Source organism: Heptranchias perlo, chromosome 16, assembly GCF_035084215.1.
Source record: "Heptranchias perlo isolate sHepPer1 chromosome 16, sHepPer1.hap1, whole genome shotgun sequence".
Taxonomy (NCBI): domain Eukaryota; kingdom Metazoa; phylum Chordata; class Chondrichthyes; order Hexanchiformes; family Hexanchidae; genus Heptranchias; species Heptranchias perlo.
The window spans coordinates 39,456,323-39,480,355 of record NC_090340.1 but is presented as its reverse complement, the minus strand read 5'-3'; the positions used below and the strand labels follow the sequence as shown (position 1 = coordinate 39,480,355).

The 24,033-nt window shown below is 41.6% G+C and overlaps 1 protein-coding gene across 1 annotated transcript in view; it reads left to right on the top strand.

Moving 5' to 3' along the window:
- ankrd27 (ankyrin repeat domain 27 (VPS9 domain)) overlaps positions 1 to 24,033 on the top strand; it is a 94,127-nt gene that overhangs the window by 62,329 nt on the left and 7,765 nt on the right. Inside the window, exons 22-25 of the mRNA XM_067997990.1 lie at positions 9,354 to 9,470; positions 9,850 to 10,047; positions 19,315 to 19,434; positions 20,397 to 20,570. Coding sequence (XP_067854091.1) covers positions 9,354 to 9,470; positions 9,850 to 10,047; positions 19,315 to 19,434; positions 20,397 to 20,570 — 609 coding nt within the window. The remainder of the gene's footprint in view (positions 1 to 9,353; positions 9,471 to 9,849; positions 10,048 to 19,314; positions 19,435 to 20,396; positions 20,571 to 24,033) is intronic.

Here is a 24,033-nt window from a genome sequence, read left to right as displayed (position 1 = left end):
CACCCACGCAGGAGGCCACCGCGTTACATAGGGCAACCCCTGCCCCCCACCACCCCCCGCCAAGCCAGAGGACAGACCGACACGAAACCGCAGCCCCAGTCCGAGGAACCACCCACCTACCCTGCACAACCCCTCAGACCAACACCTGCCAGATGGGTGGTGCGTGGACACCCTCGGAGGACGAACAAAATGACCAGCCCCAGCAGCCTCGCAGTCCACGCCGTCCGCCGCAGAGACGTGGAGCCCCCCAACACGGTGTTGTTGCACGCCCACCTGCACAGCAGGAGGGAGGGCTACCGCAGAGAGAGACGCATCGCAGAGGGCACTACCCTCGCCACAGGGTCCACAGACCGAGGCGCAGCTCCCCGGACCTCTCCGAGCAGCAGTGCACAGGGAGGCGCAGATTTGCTTGACATGTAGTCGTGGAGATCTGCAGCCTCTTTCATGCCGAGCTGCTCCTGGCTGGCCCCAGCACCAACTGCTTACCTGTCGCTGTCAAAGTCACCACTGCCCTCCACACCTTCTCCTCCGCATCCTTCCAGGGTGCAGCCGGCTACACCGCCGATGTCTCTCAGTCGTCTGCGCGGACGAGCCCTGCAAATACACCTGCACCTACTCTGCAGTAACACGATGGGTGGCATCAGTGGTGGGTCCTCATAGTGATACCCAGGAGCGGGCATTATTGGACACAGCGGACAGGATTCGCGGAGACGTGGCAGTGGTGGTGTCAATATAATGTGTGCTGTTTGTTGCTCTGAAATTCAATATAGGTAACACCCATGACAAACCCTCAGACACCCTTGTGCACCCCCTTCATGCTCACGACACGTTTGCCGTACACTGCCTACTGCACATATGTGATGCATGCCCTGTGGCTGCAGCACAGGTGGTGGCAGGTTGAGTGAGGCTGGCCGTGAGGGAGATGCACGAGAGGGTGAGTATGGGATGGAGCAATGAGATTGTATGAGGATTGGGTTGCGTGTTAGTGGCAGGATGAGTACTGGCGAGGTGAGTAGGTGGAGGTAAGATGAGGATGGGGTTTGAGTGGGTATGAAGGGTGATGTGACAGAATAGTGTTGGCGGTGCCGAAGGAGATGTGGGGTGGGGGCAGTGATGTGGCAGACGGAGTGTAGGGGAAAGACTTTGTGTTCTCACTGCGGCTGACCTACTGCGGTCATTGCAGCGCCTCCTGCACTGTGTGCAGGTGGGCCATATGTTGGTGGCGCAGGTGACCCCCTCTGCCACCTCGAGCCAGGCCGCCTTGGTGGCAGAGGCAGGCCGCTTCCTCCCGACCGCCGGGTGGAAGATCTGTGTCCTCCCCCCTCCTCCTCACCCCATCTGATGATACCTGGGGTGAGGCATCATTAAACTGGGAGCAGCCTTCCCCCTGGGCTGCTCCATGCTGCAGTTTGTTCCATTGGTTGCAGCATCTGTCAGTGGAGGACTGCCCCTTTAACTAGAGAGCCTCCAGCTGACAGATCGTACTGCGCATGCGCAGCCCGCCCGACGCGCAGGCCAGCGCCGCGGACCCCGGAGGAGCAGGTAATTGATTCCTATTAGTGTGTTGCCTGCTACGATCGCGCGGGCAACCCACTAATTTCTCCGAGCGTGTTGACCACGCCCGCCGGAAACCCGCAGGCCTGCTAAAATCAGGCCCATGTTGACAGTCTACCCCTGTTAATTCAAAGTCATTTTTTGTTCAAAAAAATATTGAATTATCCAGTAATTCAAATTAAGGAATGTAAGTAAAACAACACAGAAGGTGTTTTTTTGCACAATTTGATTTTGAATTAAATAGCTTTAAATTAGGAGTAAACTGTTCTTTGTATTTATCATAGAAGTTTAAATGGAATAATATCTACCTGGATGAATGTTTCACCTTTTAACACAATGGAAGGGTTCAGGTGATAGGTTTCTAATTCCATCATTGTTTACACTGAGATCACATAGCCATTTTGAAACTGAATACCCTGGGAAACAATGATTTTATTTTTCTATTCTTTTGAAATAAGTTTTACTAATTTGGATTAGTTTACTCTTCAGCATCTCTATTGGCAGAAGAGTGTAATTACAGTGTAACAAGTTTACATAAGCAGTTTACATCATAAATGTGGACATTGTAATTTACAATGGAAAGTTGACAGGAAGTGCACATGGACTCAAGATTTTTAATGTATTACCAGTCGATCTGTAACATTGCACACAGTAAATTGGAGAATATGGTCTCTTGCTTACTTGTCACTGCTGTCTTCATGTTGCTGTTTCTCTGTCTCTCCTGGTTCTGTTGCTCTGTTCTGTTCTCCTCTTTTCTCTTCCCTTAACTCTTTCTTTTTCTTTATGCTTTTCTCTCAGTCCTCTTCTCTCTTTGTCATTTTGTTATTTATTTTTGAATGGGAGGTGGTGGCCTGTTGTGGTAGGTAAAGGAGCCACCAACAGCTACAGGCTGCTTTTGGAGTGGAGGTTACAGTGAAAAGTGGCACTCCTCAATCACCCACTCGTGCTTTCCCAGCCCCCTCATCCCGTCATGTCCCCTACCCTTCTACTTTTCCACAACCCATTCCCCTTCTATCATGCCCTCACTCCCATCGCTATACCTACCTCTTCCCCTTTGAACTCCACACTTAACCCTTGTATCCTCTCCTCCCTCTTGTCCCACTGTCTGTCACCTCACCCGTAACATTTTATCCACCATCCTGCTCCCTCTTGCTCTCCTTAAGGCAGGTGGTGTAATGCCAGAGGGTCCCTCACCCTCAACCAGTTTCCCTGCTCCTCTCCTTTCCTATCTGTTTTCTTCAGAGGCTTTGTTAGCTTTCAAAATTCAACTTGTTTTCATTTAAAAAAAAAATCAAATTAGAATGAGGAAAGAAGTTGCATATTTACCTTTCCCTCTATCTCAGGGCCGAGCAAAAGACCATATGGCCTACTCCTGCTCCTATTTCTTGTTCTCATAGGTGTTAGATAAAAGTCAATGCTAATTGTATACAATTGAGAAACGGATTATAATTTCTATCAACAAAACACTGGCGAGGCAATTTGCTGACTTCAAACTTCAACTGTTTTTTTTGAAAATTTAAGTAATACTACATGGCGAAAGACCCACAACACCCTCCCCCCGTGACCCCAGTGTCTGTTTACCCCTCTCGTGTTCTGTTGCTCTCAATTTGATAGAACACAAAGCAAAGGCTACAACAGGTGTATAATCTGTTTCCATTTCTCCTTGGATGTTAATCACCCAAGTGCAGGTAGTGCTGGCTTTCTCCTCATTACTGCACATTAGCAAAGAGATCTCCACCATAAGCATATAAATAAACTGAAAACAGCTTTTAAAGTTATATAATACAGTCGGACACTACTCATCCACTAACAGGCTAATGGCCTGTCCTACATTACTAATATACTGTAGTAAAATCTCAAATATGGGAATCTGTGTAATTTATTCAAAATTAAATAAAACTCATCACTCCAACTCCACTCCCTATTTTACTTTTAAATCCTGGCAATTTTGCAATTGATGTGACAGGAATGCTCAAATAAAGCTTTCACAGGAACGTTTTCCTTATTGCAACAACTGTAACTAGTTGTGAAGAAAATAAACTATCACATAATACCACACATGGGCATACCTCGAAGTTCCTTTTGAGGAAAATGTTTTTAAAAGTTGTATTTTCACAGCTTCTTTTCTTTATGTACAAAATACTTACAATACACCCTTAACTTGGTCTCCAGCCAATCTGATTTGGTTCTGATAATCTCCTCTCCCACCTTCCAACTGATCTCATTGATTGGTAACGACAACCTCCCATTGCAGTGGAAAAAGTTGAAACATTAACAAGCTTATACATGAGTTAAAGTGCTGACTGACGGCTTAAAAAAATGATAGTTGGCAACTATGTAGTATATTACACTAAGAATCAAGACGACACATTGCACAACGATTTCAGTCATAAGACAGTCTGTCCAGTTCCTTGTTCTTATCCCTCCTTTATTCAGTTAAGATCATCTGCTTCTATATGTAATGAGCTACTATTTTGTTTGATCACTGAAATCACGTAAGGAAATTAACCCTTTTGGTTGGACTACAGCCCTCTTGCATAACAATCCAGTACAGTAAATTTCTATTGCTTTGGAGGAATCTCAAGCATAATTTGATATTAAAAGTAAAATTATGAAATAAATTTAAAGAAATAATGTTTGTCAACAAAAAGCATCAATTTCAACATTTTTTGCTTTGGTAAAGGCGGGGGAGGGGGGTAAGAGTTTAACCAAAAAAAAAGAAGGCCCATGTATACAATTTGAAACCCCATGGGCTAGTGGTTAGGATTTGATGCTCTTGCCACCATGGACCGGGTTCGATTCCCAGTCAAGGAGTTAATTTGGTGTCAGTCGTAGCTCAGTGGTATCATTTTCGCCTCTGAGTTAGAAGGTTGTGGGTTCAAATCTCACTCCAGAGACTTGAGCTCAAAATCTAGGCTGACACTCCAGTGCAGTACTGAGGGAGTGCTGCACTGTCGGAGGTGCCGTCTTTCAGAGGAGACGTTAAATTGAGGCCTCATCTGCCTTCTCTGATGGATGTAAAAGATCCCATGGCACTATTTTAAAGAAGCGCATGGGAGATTCCCCCTGGTGTACTGGCTAATATTTAACCCTCAACCAACATCACTAAAATAGATTCTCTGGTCATTAACACATTGCTGTTTGTGGGACCTTGCAGTGTGAAAATTGGCTGCTGTGTTCCCTACGTTACAACAGTGACTACGCTTCCAAAGTACTTCATTGGCTGTAAAGTGTTTGGGACGTCCTGAGGTCATGAAAGGCACGATATAAATGCAAGTTCATTCATTAAAATCCCCAAGATGTTCCATCAGTGAGCTGAGGCCCTCCTGCCACAATTTCTGCGAAATAATTTTTAAAAAAATCTTTGTTTTTTTTTCTTCATTGTGTAATTTGTGATGTGCAGAATCTTGATTTTAAATACACTTAAAATGTTGGATTCATCAAATTTAGATTAGAGAGGCCTGTTTTTTTTGTTTATTGTAGTCGGCTTTTACTAATCTTATTTCTGAAAACAAAATCATGGAAGGTAACAAACTAATTTCCAACCACCCAAATAATCGAATGGACCTCCTTCGAGTGTTGTACTCTACGTAAACCAAATATTGGTTTGGATTTGGTGTAGTCTTAATGAATAGAAGTGCAAAGGTTTGGATTTTGTCAGTCTAGAATAAATAAATTCAAATTAATTTTGATTTTCTCTTATTTCTGTTGAATAAATTCAGATTTTAGCTTGTATATGGTTGACTATGTTCTGCAATTGCTGCCCCAGAGTACAAATGTATACACGTGGCAGCATGGAGAACATAGTTGACGTGCCAATTAGTGATACCTACAGTTCCTGTTTATTCTTTTATGTGGAGATGCCGGTGATGGACTGGGGTTAACAATTGTAAACAATTTTACAACACCAAGTTATAGTCCAACAATTTTATTTGAAATTCACAAGCTTTCGGAGGCTTCCTCCTTCCTCAGGTGAATGTTGTGGAAATGAAATCCTCGAACCCTTCGCATTTATAAATCACAGAACAATACCTGGTGATTACAGATAGTCTTTACAGATAGTTCATGTCACGGTACACGTAACCCCACCAGCGAACAAATGTTATCTGTTTTTAATATAACGGGTCATTTGCTGTCTTTCTCTTTCTTCCGGATGTTTCTATGTTTCTGCCTCTCTCTCTTTTTTTGGTTGTTGGTATATTCGGTGGCCTTGTAGGTAACACCTCTCTGCCTGCACACTGTGATTGCCTTGGCAATGGGCAGTTGGAAAGACTATCTGTAATCACCAGGTATTGTTCTGTGATTTATAAATGCGAAGGGTTCGAGGATTTCATTTCCACAACATTCACCTGAGGAAGGAGGAAGCCTCCGAAAGCTTGTGAATTTCAAATAAAATTGTTGGACTATAACTTGGTGTTGTAAAATTGTTTACAATTGTTTATTCTTTTAATTAGAGGTGTATAATTTTGCTAAAGTATAATTACAGCAGGTTAATTTGGGTTCCCTGTTTTGGCGTACTGTGATCTTTCAGTTGGGTATAGTGAAGGGTAAAATGACAGGCTGTTGAATAAATGTTCAGTCACTGTTATTTATAATTATTAGATATCTAGATTTAGAATTAGAAGACAAAGCAGGTACCTGACATTAGATGGCCCAGACCAGCATTAACCTTTCCAAAGTCCTGGAAATCCACTCCAAAGGAATTAATAGGGGCTTGAACAGAAGAGACAGCAGGAAGTCATGTATAATTTATTGAACGGTCACTCAATATCCTGGCTCTCCTCCTGTCCCTATGCTTAACACAGCAAGCTTTCGTATTTAATTAGGAAAAAGGAAAAGATTAGCAATTTGGAAAGTGGGGATTTTAGGCTTAGCATAGATACCACAATTTTACACCGTTTAATCTTGCAGGAGTTGGTTATGTACCCAGGTTATTGACCTGACTAATTAAGTTTTGCATATAGCGAGATGCACATTGAATCTGTGTGTGGTAGATTAAACCTGTCCACATTTTAAAAAAAAGTGTTGTGCTTTTGTCATTGGCTCAAGTAAGCAATTAAACATTTGTAAGATAGCGACTATCCAGATGTTTGAGCTTTTCCCCAACACTTTTTTTGTCTTTTATTCATGATAAATTGGCAGTTTGCATAAGCAGACTGAGTCTTTTATGATAGGAAAATTGCATCCTTACATGTGCCATTTATGGGTTAGTATGTCCAGGGTTAAAAATTATCCCCATATATTATAGTTCACTGGAAATCAAATGAGGAGCCCACCATGCACTCTCTGTCCATAAAAGCAGAAAATACCAGACCCCATGTGTACAAGCTAAAACTACTAGTTTTACTTGCAGGTTAAATAATATACAAGTCAAATGATAATTAAATATACAGGCCTGGAGTTTCCGCTAGGGGCACAATCGGCAAAATGCGCCCAGAACGGACTAGATGCTGCGCTAGTTTTGCCGAGGTGAAGTTACACTCAAGTTTCCGCACAAACTCATTAGCATAAGCCTGAACATAAAATCTTCCATGAATCAGCGCAATCAAGCAGCGTATGCGAACGTAACCGATTTGTGATTGGAACACGGCCAATGGGCCCTCAAACTGCTAGGGTGGGGTTGTATAAAAGGTAAGGAAAAACTTTTGAAACTTTGATATTTCTGCAGCAGCAGATCAGTTGACTGATTTAATGCTTTTGGTCTTATTTATTAAACTAATTGCTACAGCAGCAGGGCAGACCTGGTTTGTGGCTTCAGTTGAATGCTGGTCAGGTGATTAATGCTGGTCAGGTGATTAATGCTGGATTTGTGTGACCACGGGTGCCTGTGCGCCTAAGAATCTGGCCCAATGTGATGACCCCTCCCGAATGAGCCTAATTGGCGGAAACCCGACTTTCCGACCTAGGAGCGTGGCAGGGACTGCTTTTACTAGCGTAAAAGATCTCGGATACTCGAGTGTAAAGTAGTTATGGGCGCAACTCACGCTTATAATTCTGTAATCTTTTGCGCTATTTGATTTAATTCCGCCCAGATTAAGCTGTTATCTGCGTGGAAATCATGCAGAAACTCAAGCCACTGAATCAGCATTGGAATAAAGAGGATGTTCTCAGATTGGCGGGCAATAATGAGTAGTGTCCCTCGAGGATTGATGCTGAGTCTTCGGTTTTTTGCTCTTGTGTATATAAATGACCTGGATTTGAGAGTAGAAGGAAGTACGCCCAAGATTGCAGATGATACTGAACTAGGAAGTATAGTGACTTGTGAAGAAGATAGCAGAAAATTGTAAAATAACAGTTTAAGAAACTATCGCATAGAACGATCGCTGATGGAGTTTAACGTAGCAAAGTGCGAGGTAGTATATGTAAATAAAGAATGGTAGATGGAAGCACAGACTAAATGGAGAAGTGCTAAAAGATTTTAGATAAACTAAAGGATTTAGGGGCTATGTAGCAAATGGCAATCAAAATGGCTAATAGAATATTAGGGTTTTGCGGGATGTGTAGAAAAGAGGGAATTGGGATTAAAGGTAGTGCTATCAAGCTAACCAAATGGAAGAGCAGGCTTAATGGCACCCAGCTAGGACTATAATATCTGAAGTAATTGAATATGGGTTTGATAAAGCAATATCTACCACTCAGCAGAATCACTGGAATTGGAAGGCATGTGAGGTTGAGGGATATTCTGTCCATTTTTTTGTTCTTTCCAGATTTTTTTTTTCCTTTTGCACTTCGATACAGTGTAACTTTTAAGATGTAAATTTATTCTTTATATACTTAGTGATCAGTGATACATTGGAAGACAATAATGCACTTTTAATAGCTTCCACAAGTTGAATAACATTGCAAAAAACCTCAAACATGTTGATGGCCTTCAATGGTAGGAATTTTGTTTTTTTTTGTGATTGAAAGGGAATGAAAGTCTAGGGCGAGTAGTTTTCTCCTCCCTTTTTTATATTAAAAATTTATGCTTAAAATCATTTATTATAAATATCAGTTTTCTTAATTTCATACAGACTCTAGAGTTAGGTCTCCCTTGTTGCTGGGAGCATCCTAGAATGGTTCCATAAATAATGCAGCACCACAACGTCAAACTGGCCTGTGAGCTGCCTGATTATGGGGAAACCTCCATTCTTTGTGATTTGCCAGGGATGGGTTTAAAAAAAAAGACGAATCTTGCATTTCTAAGCATCTTATCAGATCCTTAGGATGCAGGTTTAAAAGCAAAATATAGTGACTTTCGTGTGGAAGGAATTGGATGAATACTTGAAGGGAAAAAATTTGCAGGGCTACGAGGAAAGAGTGGGGGAATGGGACTAACTGGATTGCTCTTACAAAGAGCCGGCATGGGCCGAATGGCCTCCTTCTATGCTGTAACCATTCTGTGATTCTATTATTCTATGTCGCCAAATACTTCACACAATTAAGTACTTTTTTTTGAAGTGCAGTGACTGTTAAAATGTAGGCAAGTGCAATAATCATCCTGTGCTTGGAACTTCCATAAAAAGAATGAGCAATTGATTGTTTTTAGGTTCAATTTTCAATGTTTCTGCTGTGTGTCTATGGTAGACTATTTTTCTGAATTTATTACCTATGCAGAATGGAACAAACACTACTTTCAGAAATTAAGTGATTTCCCGTTAGCTAGCTGTGAATTTTGGTTACAACTGAATTCTAATTAGATGACAATCTTTTTGCTACTGAGAAACTGCTGATGGAAGTTTTGATATTGTCACAGCAGATGTCTCTCCTTCCCCATCCCCCTCCGCCTGGAAGATAACCTTCTTTGTGTTTTAATATAGGTACGATATCTGTTTGAATGGGTGGATGAAGATCCAGAGGAAGAGGATGGACTATTGTTGAAATCAGAATTCTGTCACCCTTTGTGTCAGTGTCCAAAGTGTGAACCTGTACAAAAGGTATTGCCCTTTCTGTAGCTTCAACTGCTGCTTGCTCTTTGCTCATCTCAAGCTGTGATCTATGATGCAAGGATCACAATAACGAATATCTTAAATCCAAAATTGCAACTTCAAATTTAGGGGAGAAACTTTGTACTAAGTTGTGTGGTACTTTTAGACAATTGAAACAATGGTGAAAAGCAGAAAACTTAATTTGTAATCTACTAATTTTGCCTATCATTCTGTAAATCTTAGTAGATAATTCCCCTTCTTTTACATCCACTACATCTTTAGTAAAGTAGCACAGTGATTCTAATACATACTTGTGGTGTTCTACAGTTGAGGAATGCAGTACACAATGTTAATCATAAAAGACTAATGACTTATGTGATCTCCATAGAAACTTTCCAGTATTACTGTAAATGGATTGGGTGTGAATACTGCCAACCAGGATGGGTTTACCCCATTACATGTGGCTGCTCTACATGGACACTTTGAACTGGTCTCACTTCTACTGCGTCATGGTGCCATTGTCAATATGAAAAATTCCCATAATTCAACCCCACTCCACCTGGCTTGCCAACACAATGACCTCCAGGTAAGCAAAGAGAAAATGACCGGTTATTGTATTGTGCAGTATTCCAGACTTCTGTTTCCTGGCATTCAGGTTATTAGTAACAATACTCAAAATGGTTGAACCTTGGAGTATACATTATCTCCTCCTCTGCCTCAGAAAAATTAAAAATAACCTGGTTTCACCAAGTGTACCTTGGCCAACTATACACTGTGTCCCAGTTCACCTCAGAAAGATGGGTCTGAATCCAGTTGGGAGACACATTTAGAAAATAATAATCGGTGCAATTTATTGATTTGAACATTGAAAGAACAAATTAAAAATTACTTTAGTTTAAAAATTCATTTTGTGAAGCTTTCTAAAGTGCAGCTTGGGTGTGCGTGAGCTGTGCTTTTGTATGACGGCTGAGATATTTCTGCATACTGTACCTTGCATGGCCAGTGCAGTGGCTGGGGCCTTGGACTCTGAGTGAGGTTTTCAGGCACTGCATGGGTAGTGTGAACAGGCATCTAAAAAGTTGACTGCTCATACAAAACATGAATGGTTGGCAACTACGTGGCCATAGGGAGCAAGGGCCCACTTATGGAAGGGATCTAAAGATGTTAAACCTGAGAACAATATCCGAAAATGTATTAACTATCAGATCTCGTGTTGATCAATCTACCTGAACTAATTAGTAATCTGGAAATTAGTGAACAGTGGGTTAAAATTATGTAGCTAGATTTGGTAAGCTAAAGGCAAAAGCCAAAAGTAATAGAGGTACAAGAAATTGGTGAGCAAACCTTCAGGCTTGTAATAAGGGCTCCAAGGAGCATTATGTGGGAGAACTAAAAAAAATAAAGGATGGTTGAATTGAAATATCATAGGGTCAGGAATTAATAGATGTGTTAAATGAATTTTTCACATCAACTTACAGCCGATATTAGATGAATGGCCTTGTCTAAAGTTTGCCACCCATATTGATGTTTGATGAGGAAGATGAGCAGGGAATGAAGTATTCTAAATTAAAAATATTCCACCTACGTTTATTTAATTGTATTTATACTTGCCACTTGCTGGCCCATGCCATAAATTGCTGTATCGTTTTGAAGCTTAGTGGTATTTTTCAGATTTTAACCAAAGGAAATGTCCCCGGCTGGAAATTCGACTTTCGTCCTAAACAGGTGCTAAGTCAGCAGAGCGTCTCCTCCACATGCATGAGCCAAGTTCAGTTTCGGGTGCCATTTAAATGCTGCCAGTGAGCTGCAGACGCCAAACATGTGCCCCACTGCAGCCCTAGTCGGGGAGGGCGGGAAATCAGCTGGCTCCCAAGCTGAACTAACTAGTAGGTCAACTCTGGAGGAAACAATCCCAGGGAGGGCCTCGAACGGAGTGGCAACCGGCAAAGTTTTTAATGTTGGCCCACGATGAGCACTCGTCAATTTCCTGGGCCCTTTTTTGACTGGCTTCCAGCAGTCCTTTTAAATATGCAAATCCTTAAGGAGCCTAACACCTATTGCAGGTGGGTGCTCTAGATGACTCAGTCGCAGGAGCCAATATGGCATCCAGTGCACTTCCAGCACAGTTTGGATGCAGCAGATCACAGCATGAAATTCCAAGGTCTAACGCTGATTTTGCTCTGGAGAAACGAGTAGCTGAGAGTTGAATTTCTTCCCCCTACACCTCTGTTTGGTAATGAAGCTATTCTACTTTTATATGCAAGCTGAAATGTTGAGTCAAAAGTACTGAAAATGTGGGGTAACAAATTACAAAAAAAAAATCTCCATTGGCTGCATTTCTACTTGGAACTATTTTAATTTCGATTTCAGAAGAAAGTTTTCAAGTAGGACAATCAAAGTACATTGTCCTTGAAGAAATGATTTTTGGAACAAATTGAGTTTTTAAATTACAAAAGTAATCAACTTGTGATGTACATAATACTTTTTTGGAAAAATGTGCATATTCACAAATCTTTGAAGGTAGCAGGACAAGTTGATACGGCAATTAAGAAAGCATGTGGGATACTTGGCTTTATAAATAGGGGCATTGAATACAAAAGCAAGGAAGTCATGCTGAACCTTTCCAAATTACTGGTTAGGTCTCAGCTGGAGTATTGTGTACATTTCTGGGTACAACTCTTAGGAAGGATGTCAGGGCCTTGGAGAGAGTACAGAGGAGGTATACCAGGCATGAGGGACGCCAGTTATGTGGACAGATTGGAGAAGTTGAGATTGTTCTCCTTAGAGCAGAGACGATTAAGGGGAGACCTAATAGAGGTATTCAAAATTATAAGGGGTTTTGATAGAGTAAGTAGGGAGCAACTGTTTCCTCTGGCAAGTGGGTCGGAAACCAGAGATCATAGATTTAAAATAATTGGTAACAGAACTAGAGGGGAAATGAAGAGAATTTTTTTTCACAGAGGGTTGTTAAGATCTGGCATGCATTACCTGAAAGGGTGATGGAAACAGATTCCATAGGAACTTTCAAATTCAATTGGACATGTATTTGAAGAGGACTAATTTGCAGCATTATGGGGAAAAAGCTGGGGCATGGGACTAAGTTGGAAAGCTCTTTTAAAGAGCTGGCACAGACACGACGAGCTGAATGGCCTCCTGTGCTGTAAGATTCTATGATATAATGTGGATCTACTACCAAGGAGCACTGCTGTAGTATTGTATGAAACTGTATTCAAAAAAAATTACAGTTGTAGGTTTTTAAGGTTGTCTGTTTGCACAGCTTTCCTGCCTCAGCATCAGTTTACCATAAGCGTATTTGTGAAGCATGGGACATTTCCTTATGTTAAATGTGCTGTATACAACTTGTTATTCTTCATCTTGATCATCTTCTGTCACCTGTGGTGAGGAGTGTAAAGAATATGCTTGTAACAGTGCAGGAATCTTCACAAATTCACAAGTTTGGGTATGGTAGCATAGTGGTTATGTTACTGGACTAATAACCTGGAGTCAGGAGTTCAAATCCTACCACGGCAGCTGGGGAATTTAAATTAAATTAATTGAATAAATCTGGAATTAAAAATAACTAGTTTCAGTAATGGTGGCCATGAAATTACCGGATTGTTGTAAAAACTCATCTGGTTCACTAATGTCCTTTTAGGGAATGAAACCTGCCATCCTTACCCAGTCTGGCCTATATGTGACTCCAGACCCACAGCAATGTGGTTGATTCTTAATTGCCCTCTGAAATGGCCTAGCAAGCCACTCAGTTGTACAATCACGCTTTTAAAAAAAAAAGTCATAATAAGAATAAAACCGGACGGACCACCCGGCATCAGACCACTAGGCACCGGACGCGACAAAGACAAACCAAGCCCAGTCGACCCTGCAAAGTCCTCTTCACTAACGTCTGGGGACTTGTGCCAAAATTGGGAGAGCTGTCCCACAGACTAGTCAAGCAACAGCCTGACATAGCCATACTCTCAATCATACCTTTCAGCCAACATCCCAGATTCTTCCATCACCATCCCTGGGTATGTCCTGTCCCACCAGCAGGACAGACCCACCAGAGGTGGTGGTACAGTGATATACAGTCGGGAGGGAGTGGCCCTGGGAGTCCTCAACATTGACTCCGGACCCCATGAAACATCATGGAATCAGGTCAAACATGGGCAAGGAAACCTCCTACTGATTACCACCTACCATCCTCCCTTAGCTGATGAATCAGTTCTCCTCCATGTTGAGCACCACTGGAGGAAGCACTGAGGGTAGCAAGGGCACAGAATGTAGTCTGGGTGGGGGACTTCAACGTCCATCACCAAGAGTGGCTCGGTAGCACCACTGCTGGCCGAGTCCTGAAGGACATAGCTGCCAGACTGGGCGTGTGTCAGGTGGTGAGCGAACCAACACGAGGGAAAAACCTACTTGACCTTGTCCTCACCAATCTACCTGTCGCAGATGCATCTGTCCATGACCGTATTGGTAGGAGTGACCACCGCACAGTCCTGCCTTTGCACTGAGGACACTATCCAATGTGTTGTGTAGCACTATCACCATGTAAAATGGGATAGATTCAGAACAGATCTAGCTGCTCAAAACTGGGAATCAGTGAGGCGCTGTGGGCCATCAGCAGCAGCAGCAGAATTGTATTCCAGCACAATCTGTAACCTCAATGGCCCGGCATATTCCTCACTGTACCATTACCAACAAACCAGGGGATCAACCCTGGCTCAATGAGGAGTGTAGAAGAGCATGCCAGGAGCAGCACCAGGCGTACCTAAAAATGAGGTGCCAACCTGATAAAGCTACAACTCAGGACTACATGCATGCTAAACAGCGGAAGCAACATGCTATAGACAGAGCTAAGTGATTCCACGACCAACGGATCAGATCAAAGGCTTTGCAGTCCTGCCACATCCGGTTGTGAATGCTGGTGGACAATTAAACAACTAACGGGAGGAGGAGGCTCTGTAAACATCCTCATCCTCAATGATGGAGTCCATCACGTGAGTGCAAAAGACAAGGCTGAAGCGTTTGCAACCATCTTCAGCCAGAAGTGCCGAGTGGATGATCCATCTCTGCCTCCTTTCGATATCCCCACCATCACAGAAGCCAGTCTTCAGCCAATTCGATTCACTCCATGTGATATCAAGAAACAGCTGAGTGCACTGGATACAGCAAAGGCTTTGGGCCCCGACAACATCCCGGCTGTCGTGCTGAAGACTTGTGCTCCAGAACTGGCCGTGCCTCTAGCCAAACTGTTCCAGTACAGCTACAACACTAGCATCTACCCAACAAGGTGGAAAATTGCCCAGGTATGTCCTGTCCACAAAAAGCAGGACAAATCAATCCGGCCAATTACCGCCCCATCAGTCTACTCTCAATCATCAGCAAAGTGATGGAAGGTGTCGTCGACAGTGCTATCAAGCGGCACTTACTCACCAATAACATGCTCACCGATGCTCAGTTTGGGTTCCGCCAGGTCCACTCGGCTCCAGACCTCATTACAGCGTTGGTCCAAACATGGACATAAGAGCTGAATTCCAGAGGTGAGAGTGACTGCCCTTGACATCAAGGCAGCATTTGACCGAGTGTGGCACCAATGGGAATCGAGGGGGAAATCTCTCCAGTGGCTGGAGTCATACCTAGCACAAAGGAAGATGGTAGTGGTTGTTGGAGGCCAATCATCTCAGTCCCAGGACATTGCTGCAGGAGTTCCTCAGGGCAGTGTCCTCGGCCCAACCACCTTCAGCTACTTCATCAATGACCTTCCCTCCATCATAAGGTCAGAAATGGGGATGTTCGCTGATGATTGCGAATGGAACTGAACACTCTGCAACCCCTCAGATAATGAAGCAGTCCGTGCCCGCATGCAGCAAGACCTGGACAACATCCAGGCTTGGGCTGCTAAGTGGCAACTGACATTCGTGCCAGACAAGTACCAGGCAATGGCCATCCCCAACAAGAGAGCGTCTAACCACCTCCCCTTGACATTCAACAGCATTACCATCGCCGAATCCCCCGCCATCAACATCCTGGGGGTCACCATTGACCAGAAACTTAACTGGACCAGCCACATAAATACTGTGGCTACAAGAGCAAGTCAGAGGCTGGGTATTCTGCGGCAAGTGACTCACCTCCTAACTCCCCAAAGCCTTTCCACCATCTACAAGGCACAAGTCAGGAGTGTGATGGAATATTCTCCACTTGCCTGGATGACTGTAGCTCCAACAACACTCGAGAATCTCGACACCATCCAGGACAAAGCAGCCCGCTTGATTGGCACCCCATCCACCACCCTAAACATTCACTCCCTTCACCACCGGCGCACTGTGTCTGCAGTGTGTACCATCCAAAGGATGCACTGCAGCAACTCGCCAAGGCTTCTTCTACAGCACCTCCCAAACCCGCAACCTCTACCACCTAGAAGGACAAGGGCAGCAGGCACATGGGAACACCACCACCTCCACGTTCCCCTCCAAGTCACACACCATCCTGACTTGGAAATATATCGTCGTTCCTTCATTGTCGCTGGGTCAAAATCCTGGAACTCCCTTCCTAACAGCACTGTGGGAGAACCGTCACCACATGGACTGCAGCGGTTCAAGAAGGTGGCTCACCACCACGTCCTCAAGGGCAATTAGAGATGGGCAATAAATGCTGGCCTTGCCAGCAAAGCCCACATCCCATGAACGAATATTTTTTAAAAAAGTTTACAAATTCTACGGAGCTTAAAAACAGATACATTTAAAATGCTAAACAAGACTACCAGCTTTCACTGATGTGTATGATTGTGTCAAAGCTTTTTTTTTCAAATAAGAATACAAGTACACAAAAGTATTATGGAAAGTGAACAAAAAAAGTTGCATTTTGTTGGTGATGTTTCCGTCTGCTAGGTTCTGATAGTAATGAGCCCTCAGTCTTGCTGCAGCTGCCAAGTTGTTGTTGTTTTAAAATGCTCTGAAATGTAATAATTTCTGGAACTTTTTCAGGCAGGCTTTTTGTAAATGCAAATTAATAAAATTGCACAAGCCTAGAGATATGAGAAATCTGAAAGAGAGTTCCAAGTGATTATACAGCATAAATTACTTTTCAGACTCTAGTAGTTCATCAGACTGAGTTGCAGATTGCTACTTCAGATGTAGCCTCTCAGAATTGTGCTTTGGTGTTTCCCTACATGCTTAATTTTCACCCTGTGATGGTTAGATAAATAAAGCAAAATTCCTAGAATAGGCTATCAAATCAGAGCAGACATAGCTTCCTTATTTCATGAAGAATAACTGAGTTGATACTTTAAATGCAAAGTTGTATGAAGATGGCAAAAATCTGTTTGACTTTCAGCACCCCAGAGTAATTCAGTAAATAAAAAAAATTCAATTCTATTGATGTTGCCATGCGGAGAACGTTGCAGCAAAATTAAGGTCACCAAGACCTTGTTAAATTGACTATATAAAAGTGTGAAGTAAAATTGGCATAAAGGAAGCAGCACTTTTAGCAATTTGAAGATTTTCTCAGATGTTTCTTCTGACGTGCTGAGCATCTATTGATTTTCTGCTCATTTGTGGGATGCAACTGGTCAAGGTTGAATAATATTGTTTATTGAAAACAGTTTTGCTACATTCAGTGGAAATTTCATAGAGCTTTATCTTGAAAGTTATACCTGTGGTTATTCATCCCCCTCAGAAGATCAAATATGTTGGGTAGAGTCCACATTACAAGAAATTTTATATGGTCTGCGGAAGGAATGGGCTTAATAGGCTGTTCCATGTGTTCTTTTTCCATATTTTTTTACGTTCTATAATTTTGGTAACGTTTCTGTTCCGGTTTGAAGTTAACTTTAACCATTTATCCATAGCCACAGGGCAAGTAATCATCTGGTTGGTGTCAGCCTTGGCTCAGTGGTAGTGCTCTCGCCTCTGAGTCTGAAGTTCGTAGGTTCAAGCCTCACTCCAGGCCTTGAGCACTTAACCTAAGCTGGCACTTCAGTGCAGTACTGGGGGAGTGCTGCCCTGTTGGCGGTGCCGTCTTTCAAATGAGTCGTTAAACTGACGTCTGTCCTCTTGGGTGGATGTAAAAGATCTCGTGGTACCAATCAAAGCAGAGCTGGGGAGTTCTCCCAGTGTCCTGGACAATACTTATCCCTCAACCAACACCTAAAAACAGATGATCTGGTAGTTTATTTCATTGTTATTTGTGGAACCTCGCTGTGTGTAAATTGGTTGTCATATTTCTGACATTACAGTAGTGACTACACTTCAAATGTATTTAATTGGCTGAGATGTCCTGAGGTCATGAAACGCACAATATAAATGCAAGTTCTTTCCTTTTTGATTGACTGCCAACTAGTTTTGATTTTATTTTACAAAGAGAAATGAAGTACCAAATTCACAATGTATTAAATTACTTAGCTGGTCAAACCTGTTTAATAACATTTACTAAGTTTAAAAAATCTACTTTACTCCTGGTATTTGTACATCATTGTTTTTCACACCCAATTTTTGATTATTAGGCAACTGAAATAATCTAAATTTAGTTCACCAGAAATCTAACATAAGATGTAATGTTTTTAGTCTTTTTAAAAAAAAATAATGCTGAAAGATTCCTATCTACTTACTAGCCCAAAGAACCCATTTGATGACGATTGACAACAGACTTTAATCAATGGAAAAACAATGTCGGATTCTATAAGTATTCAATATATATTAACCAAAACACTTTATAAGAACCACTGTTAAATTTGAAAAGAGCAAAACAATTTTTTTTAGTTCAAATATACAACAATGTATAAACATTACACTTTTTCCTTCTCTTGTAGTCGAAACTTCAATGGGAGATCTTGTTAACATTCTGGTCAATGAGCATGGCAAAATACTAAGACTGAAGTTCATGTTTTGGCACATTTTTTTGTACGTGCTAAATTTTAGTCATTGATGCACAGTCATTGGTATTGCTTTTCAGTGATTGGAATTATATGTGTCTTGAAAATGGAAAAAAAACTTTCCATTTTCAAATAATTGGCATTCTTTGGCTATATTTTGCCATATCTGTTGTTATATTGACTGAAGAACATAAAATTGTAGAACTTACAGCACAGCAGGAGGCTATTTGTTAGCTCTTCAACTTGAGCTATCTACTCTAATCCCATATCCTTGGCCCTTCTAGATGTTTTTAAATACCTATCAAATTTCTTTTTAAATGAGGATACAGTCTCTACCTCAGTAGCCACTTGTGGTAAACTATTCAAAATTCTAATATGCCTTTGTATGAAAATCATTCTTCTGATGTCTCCTTTCATTCTCCTAATGATAATCTGGAGTCTCCGCCCCCTTATTACCAATCTGCCAACCAGTAGAAACAATCTTTCACCATTTACCCTCTCAAAATCATACATTTTGAAAACCTCTATTATATTCCACCTTAATCTTCTCTGTTCCAATGAAAAAAGCCCCAACTTTTGGAACCTGCTTCAGAACTATAACCTCTCTTACTCAGTATCATTCTAATGAATCTTTGTTGTACTCTTACCATGATTCTAATATCGCTCCTATAATGGGATGCCCAGTACTGCATGTAATACTTCAATTGTAGCTTCACCAATGCCATGTACAAATTTCACATTACCTACTTTCTTTTATACTCGGTGGTCTGTGTTTCAAACTCAGAATCCTAATTGCTTTTTATGGCCTTTTCTCCCTGCACTCTCGCCTTTTTTAAAGATTTATTTCTTTGCACCCTAGATATCTCTGTTCCTCCATTTTGTTTTCTTGTCCTTTAGGATACACTTCATTTGACTGTTCTTTTTCTTAAAATATAGAATTATATTTGAATGATACTACATATTCTGATTTTTTTGAAACAGATAGTAAAATACTTGCTGAATTATAATGCAAAATTGAATAAGAAAGATTTGTACGGTAATACACCATTACTGCATGCCTGCCTTCGAGGACATCTGGAAATTGCTGAGTTGTTGCTGGAGGTAGGAATGCCATTTTGTCTGAAATGTGTTCTTTTTCAGTGTTAAGAGGTTACTTTTTAAATTCTGTTGAAATCAGATTTTTTTTAAAATGTGGAACACTTTTATTTTCTATGTTTTAAAAAATATTAGTTTATTTATATAGCTTGACTCAGTTGGTAGCATTCTCCCCTAGGTCAGAAGGTTGTGGGTTCAAGCCCCACTCCAGAGACGTGAGCACAAAATCTAGGCTGACTCTTTAGTGCAGGGTGTGCTGCACCGTCAGAGGTGCTGTCTTTCGGGTGAGAAGTTAAACCGAGGCCCTTCAGGTGGACATAACCCATGGCATTATTTGAAGAAGAATAGGGGAGTCCTTCTGATGCCTTGACTGACATTTATCTTTCGAGCAGTACCACTAAAACAGATTATCTGATCATTTATTTATTTTATTATGGGACCTTCCTGTGCACAAATTGGCTGCTGCATTTCCCCACCTTGACTACATTTAAAAAGCTCTTTATTGGCTGTAAAACATTTTGGGATGACATGAAAGGCATTATATAAATGCAAGTTTGTTCTTTAAAACTATATTGACATGTTATGAGTGCATGTACACCTCTTGTCCTCTTTACCACCCCACCGCCCCCACCTCCTTGAATCTAGAAGGCATATGCAATACGTTCTCAGCAATTTTTAATCCCTTCTTCCCATTGAATTTTCACTTGCTGCATAAAGGTCAGATAAATATTCCAATTTGACACATTGTCATGGCTGTTGTGTATATTTTTAAAATAGTTGTTTTGGTCCCGCAATAAAGATCCTTGCTAGTAGCAAAGGCACTACAGCACCAATCTTCAAACAATGCCAAACAAAAGGAATAGCTAAAGTCCTTGGCTGTTTTTTTTTGCCTTGTAATTTATGTATGTATATACTGGCCTCAGACATGGCGAGTGTTTTTAATGTCTGCTTACTTTGGAATTTCTCAGCATGGTGCCTCCATTAATCTTGCCAACAACCAAGGAAATACTGCTCTGCACGAGGCTGTAAAGGGAAAGTATGGAGCTCTGGTGCATCTGCTTTTGTGCAATGGAGCATCAGTCAATGTGAGAAATAAACAACATTGTACACCAGTGGACTGTGCTGAGGAAGTCTGTGGAAAGGTAAAAATTTGAAACTGAAATTTAACTCCTTATGAATCATAGAATCTTACAGCACAGAGGAGGCCATTTGGCCCATCGTTCCTGTGCCAGCTCTTTGAAAGAGCTATCCAATTAGTCCCACTCCCCTGCTTATTCCCCATAGCCTTGCAGATTTTTCCTTTTTCAAGTATATATCCAATTCCCTTTTGAAAGTTACTATTGTATCTGCTTATGGGAAATGCTTTATGAACAATAGCAAAGCTATTCAGAGAGACCCTTGGCTATCGCATGCTTCATGTACGGGCAAACAAAAGATACCCTTTGTATTGTCAAAGTAATGGAGTTAGTCCATGCTTAATAGGACTGCGAATACTGGCCTTCAGAAAATGGGGGAATGGACTGGTTAAATTCGGAACCTTATTTTCTCTTCCCACAGCACTATAATGGCCCTTATCAAAGTCACAAAGCACATCCTGTGTGACTGTGACCATGGTAAACTATCCCTCCTCATATTTCTCGACCTGTCTGCAGCCTTTGACATGGTTGATCACACATCCTCCTCCAATGCTTCTACTCCCGGGGACTGCCCTCGCCTGGTTCCATTCCTATTTCCAGTCGTAGCCAGAGAATCACTTATAATGGCTTCCCTTGCTCCCGCACAGTTACCTCTGGAGTCCCCCAAGGATCTCTCCTTGGCCGCCTCCTATTTCTCATCTACATGCTGCCCCTCGGCGACATCACCTGAAAACTCAACTTCAGGTTCCACATGTACACTGATGACACCCCTCTCGACCCCTCCACTGCCTCTAATTTGTCACGCTGCTTGTCCGACATCCAGCACTGGATGATCAGAAATTTCCTCCGACTAAACATTGGGAAGACCGAAGCCATTGTCTTCGGTCCCTGCCACAGTCTCCATCCCTCTCCCTGGGAATAAAAGTCTGAGGCTGAACCAGACCGTTCGCAATCTTGGCGTCCTATTTGATCCTGAGATGAGCTCCCGACCCCATATCCGCTGCATCACCAAGACCGCCTACTTCCACCTCCATACTATTGCCTGTCTCTGCCCCTGGCTCAGCTCATCTGCTGCTGAAACCCTCAACCATGCCTTTGTTACTACTAGACTTGACAATTCCAATGCTCTCCTGGCCGGCCTCCCATCTTCCATCCCCCCCACCCCCCCCCCCCCCAGATTAAATTCGGAAACTTATTTTCTCTTCCCACAGCACTGTAACAGCCCTTATCAAAATCACAGAAGACATCCTATGTGACTGTTGAATTGAGCTCATCCAAAACTCTGCTGCCCGTATCCTAACTCGCACTAAGTCCCGTTCACCCATCATCCCTGTGCTCGCTGACCTACGTTGGCTCCTGGTCCGGGAACGCCTCAATTTTAAAAAAATTCTCCTCCTTGTTTTCAAATCCCTTCATGGCCTCACCCCAACCCATCTCTGTAACCTCCTCAAGTCCTACAAGAGATCTCTGTGCTTCTCCAATTCTGGCCTCTTGCGCATCCCCAATTTTAATCGTTTCACCATTGGCGGCCGTGCCTTCAGCTACCTAGGCTCTAAGCTCTGGAATTACCTCCCGAAACCTCTCCACTTCTCTCCTCCTTTTAAGACGCTTTTTAAAACCTACCTCTTTGACCAAGCACCTGTCCAAATATCTCCTTATGTGGCTCGGTGTCAAATTTTGTTTTGATAACGCTCCTATGAAGCGCCTTGGGTTGTTTTAATATGTTAAAGGTGTTCTATAAATGTAAGTTGTTCCTATCCAGTTAGAATATATTTAAAAATCTTGCATCTGCACATAGTTCCTGTCTATGAAACCTTACTTCCTGTTGACACATTTTTGTCACACTTTTGGGTCAGCTGTTCTCATTATGAATGTGGACACTGGAATTTATAATATAAAGCTGTCATGCTGTAATTACACCCTGCCACCAGTGATGGTGCGGTTGTACCTCAATTTTGTTTCTTCCAGCTCCTCAGCCCGTACTGCAGAGAAACTCCTATGTTCCAAACAACTCTGCCTCCCAAATTGCCGTAGGTTTTACCTTTTAACTATATGAATTATCCATTGTAAATGGAAGATGCAAATTAAGTGACAGGATCAGACCAGCAGTTACTAATGGGAAGGGGTCAGATGAAAACCAGCTACTGACTAATGGGAAAATATTTTGGATTATTTGTTGGGAATACAAGTTTGAGAAGTATTTCTTCTATTGAACTCTAGTAATTTTTATGCCAGTCCATTGATTTCATTGGTCGAGATTTTTCACTTTCTATCCCTCCAATACAATAATATTCTTTATACAAAATACACATTATGGTCCAAATTCTGGATTTTCTTTTCTTAACAAACTGAGTGAAAATAGAAACGTGTTTTTGTAAAAAAAAAACCTTTTTTTAAAAAAAGGTATCTCTCCATTGTCATATGACATTAATTTCAGATTGAAAGTATGTCAATGCAAAATAATTTACTAGTGAAATTACTTGTATATGAGAAATTGTGCAGCCAGAGTTTATTGGCTTTTCATTACAGCTAACTTGAAGTTCAATTCTATGAACAATTTAGATTTTTTAGTAAGTGGCACTGTTCAGGGATTTAGCATTCATTAAAGCAAAAAATAGGATTTCAACCGGACAGCTAACCTTGACTAGAATGTCTGTTTACCATGGAAATGATATAAGCTATTTTGCAATATAAATGGAATCATTTCATGAGATTTGACAAGTGAACCTAGTATTTATTAAATGGTGACTGCAGTTTCTCATTACTTCGACAAATGAGACGTGCTGCGATTCACCATTTCCTGCATTGATGAGGATAAATCTAGCAGGGGAAATTATTGCATATTACTTGAATACTAATCTTTTAGTTATCTGTGTTCTTTATTGCACATTTGATTTTACCAAATTGAATTTGGATCTTGTACTCAGTTATTGGATCATTAAATATGAATATTGCACTGCAGGGATTTTTTTCTGTTACACAGTGGTATTATACTATGTTGTCAGCAGTTGGTTAATTGACTAATTTCTTTTCCTTTCATTTTATAGCGTTTGAAAGCTTAAATATTTCAGAGGCCTTACCAGGAATGTTGCATATCATTGTGGTGTAGGCTAGTATTAAATTATTTATTGCCAATGCACTGCTAACCTAAGATTTGTAGCTTTTAGGTTCCCATAATTGTTTTGTTTGGATTGTAAATCTTTTCCATTTTGCATAAAGTAGGTACTGTGTAGGCAACTGGCAACCTGTTTTTGCAAGGGTTAATTAATTAAATTCATCATCCAATCTATCTGATTTACATTCTAGATTCCAAGATTTGACTATGTAGCAGAACTATCATTCTATACTTCACATTACTCCATTAAGAGAATTTCACTTGTGTGCTGTTCAGTATTTAAAGATTTCCATTTATGGCAGATGGTGTTCAATGTGGGGAAGTATGAGGTCATCCACTTTTGGATTAAAAAAA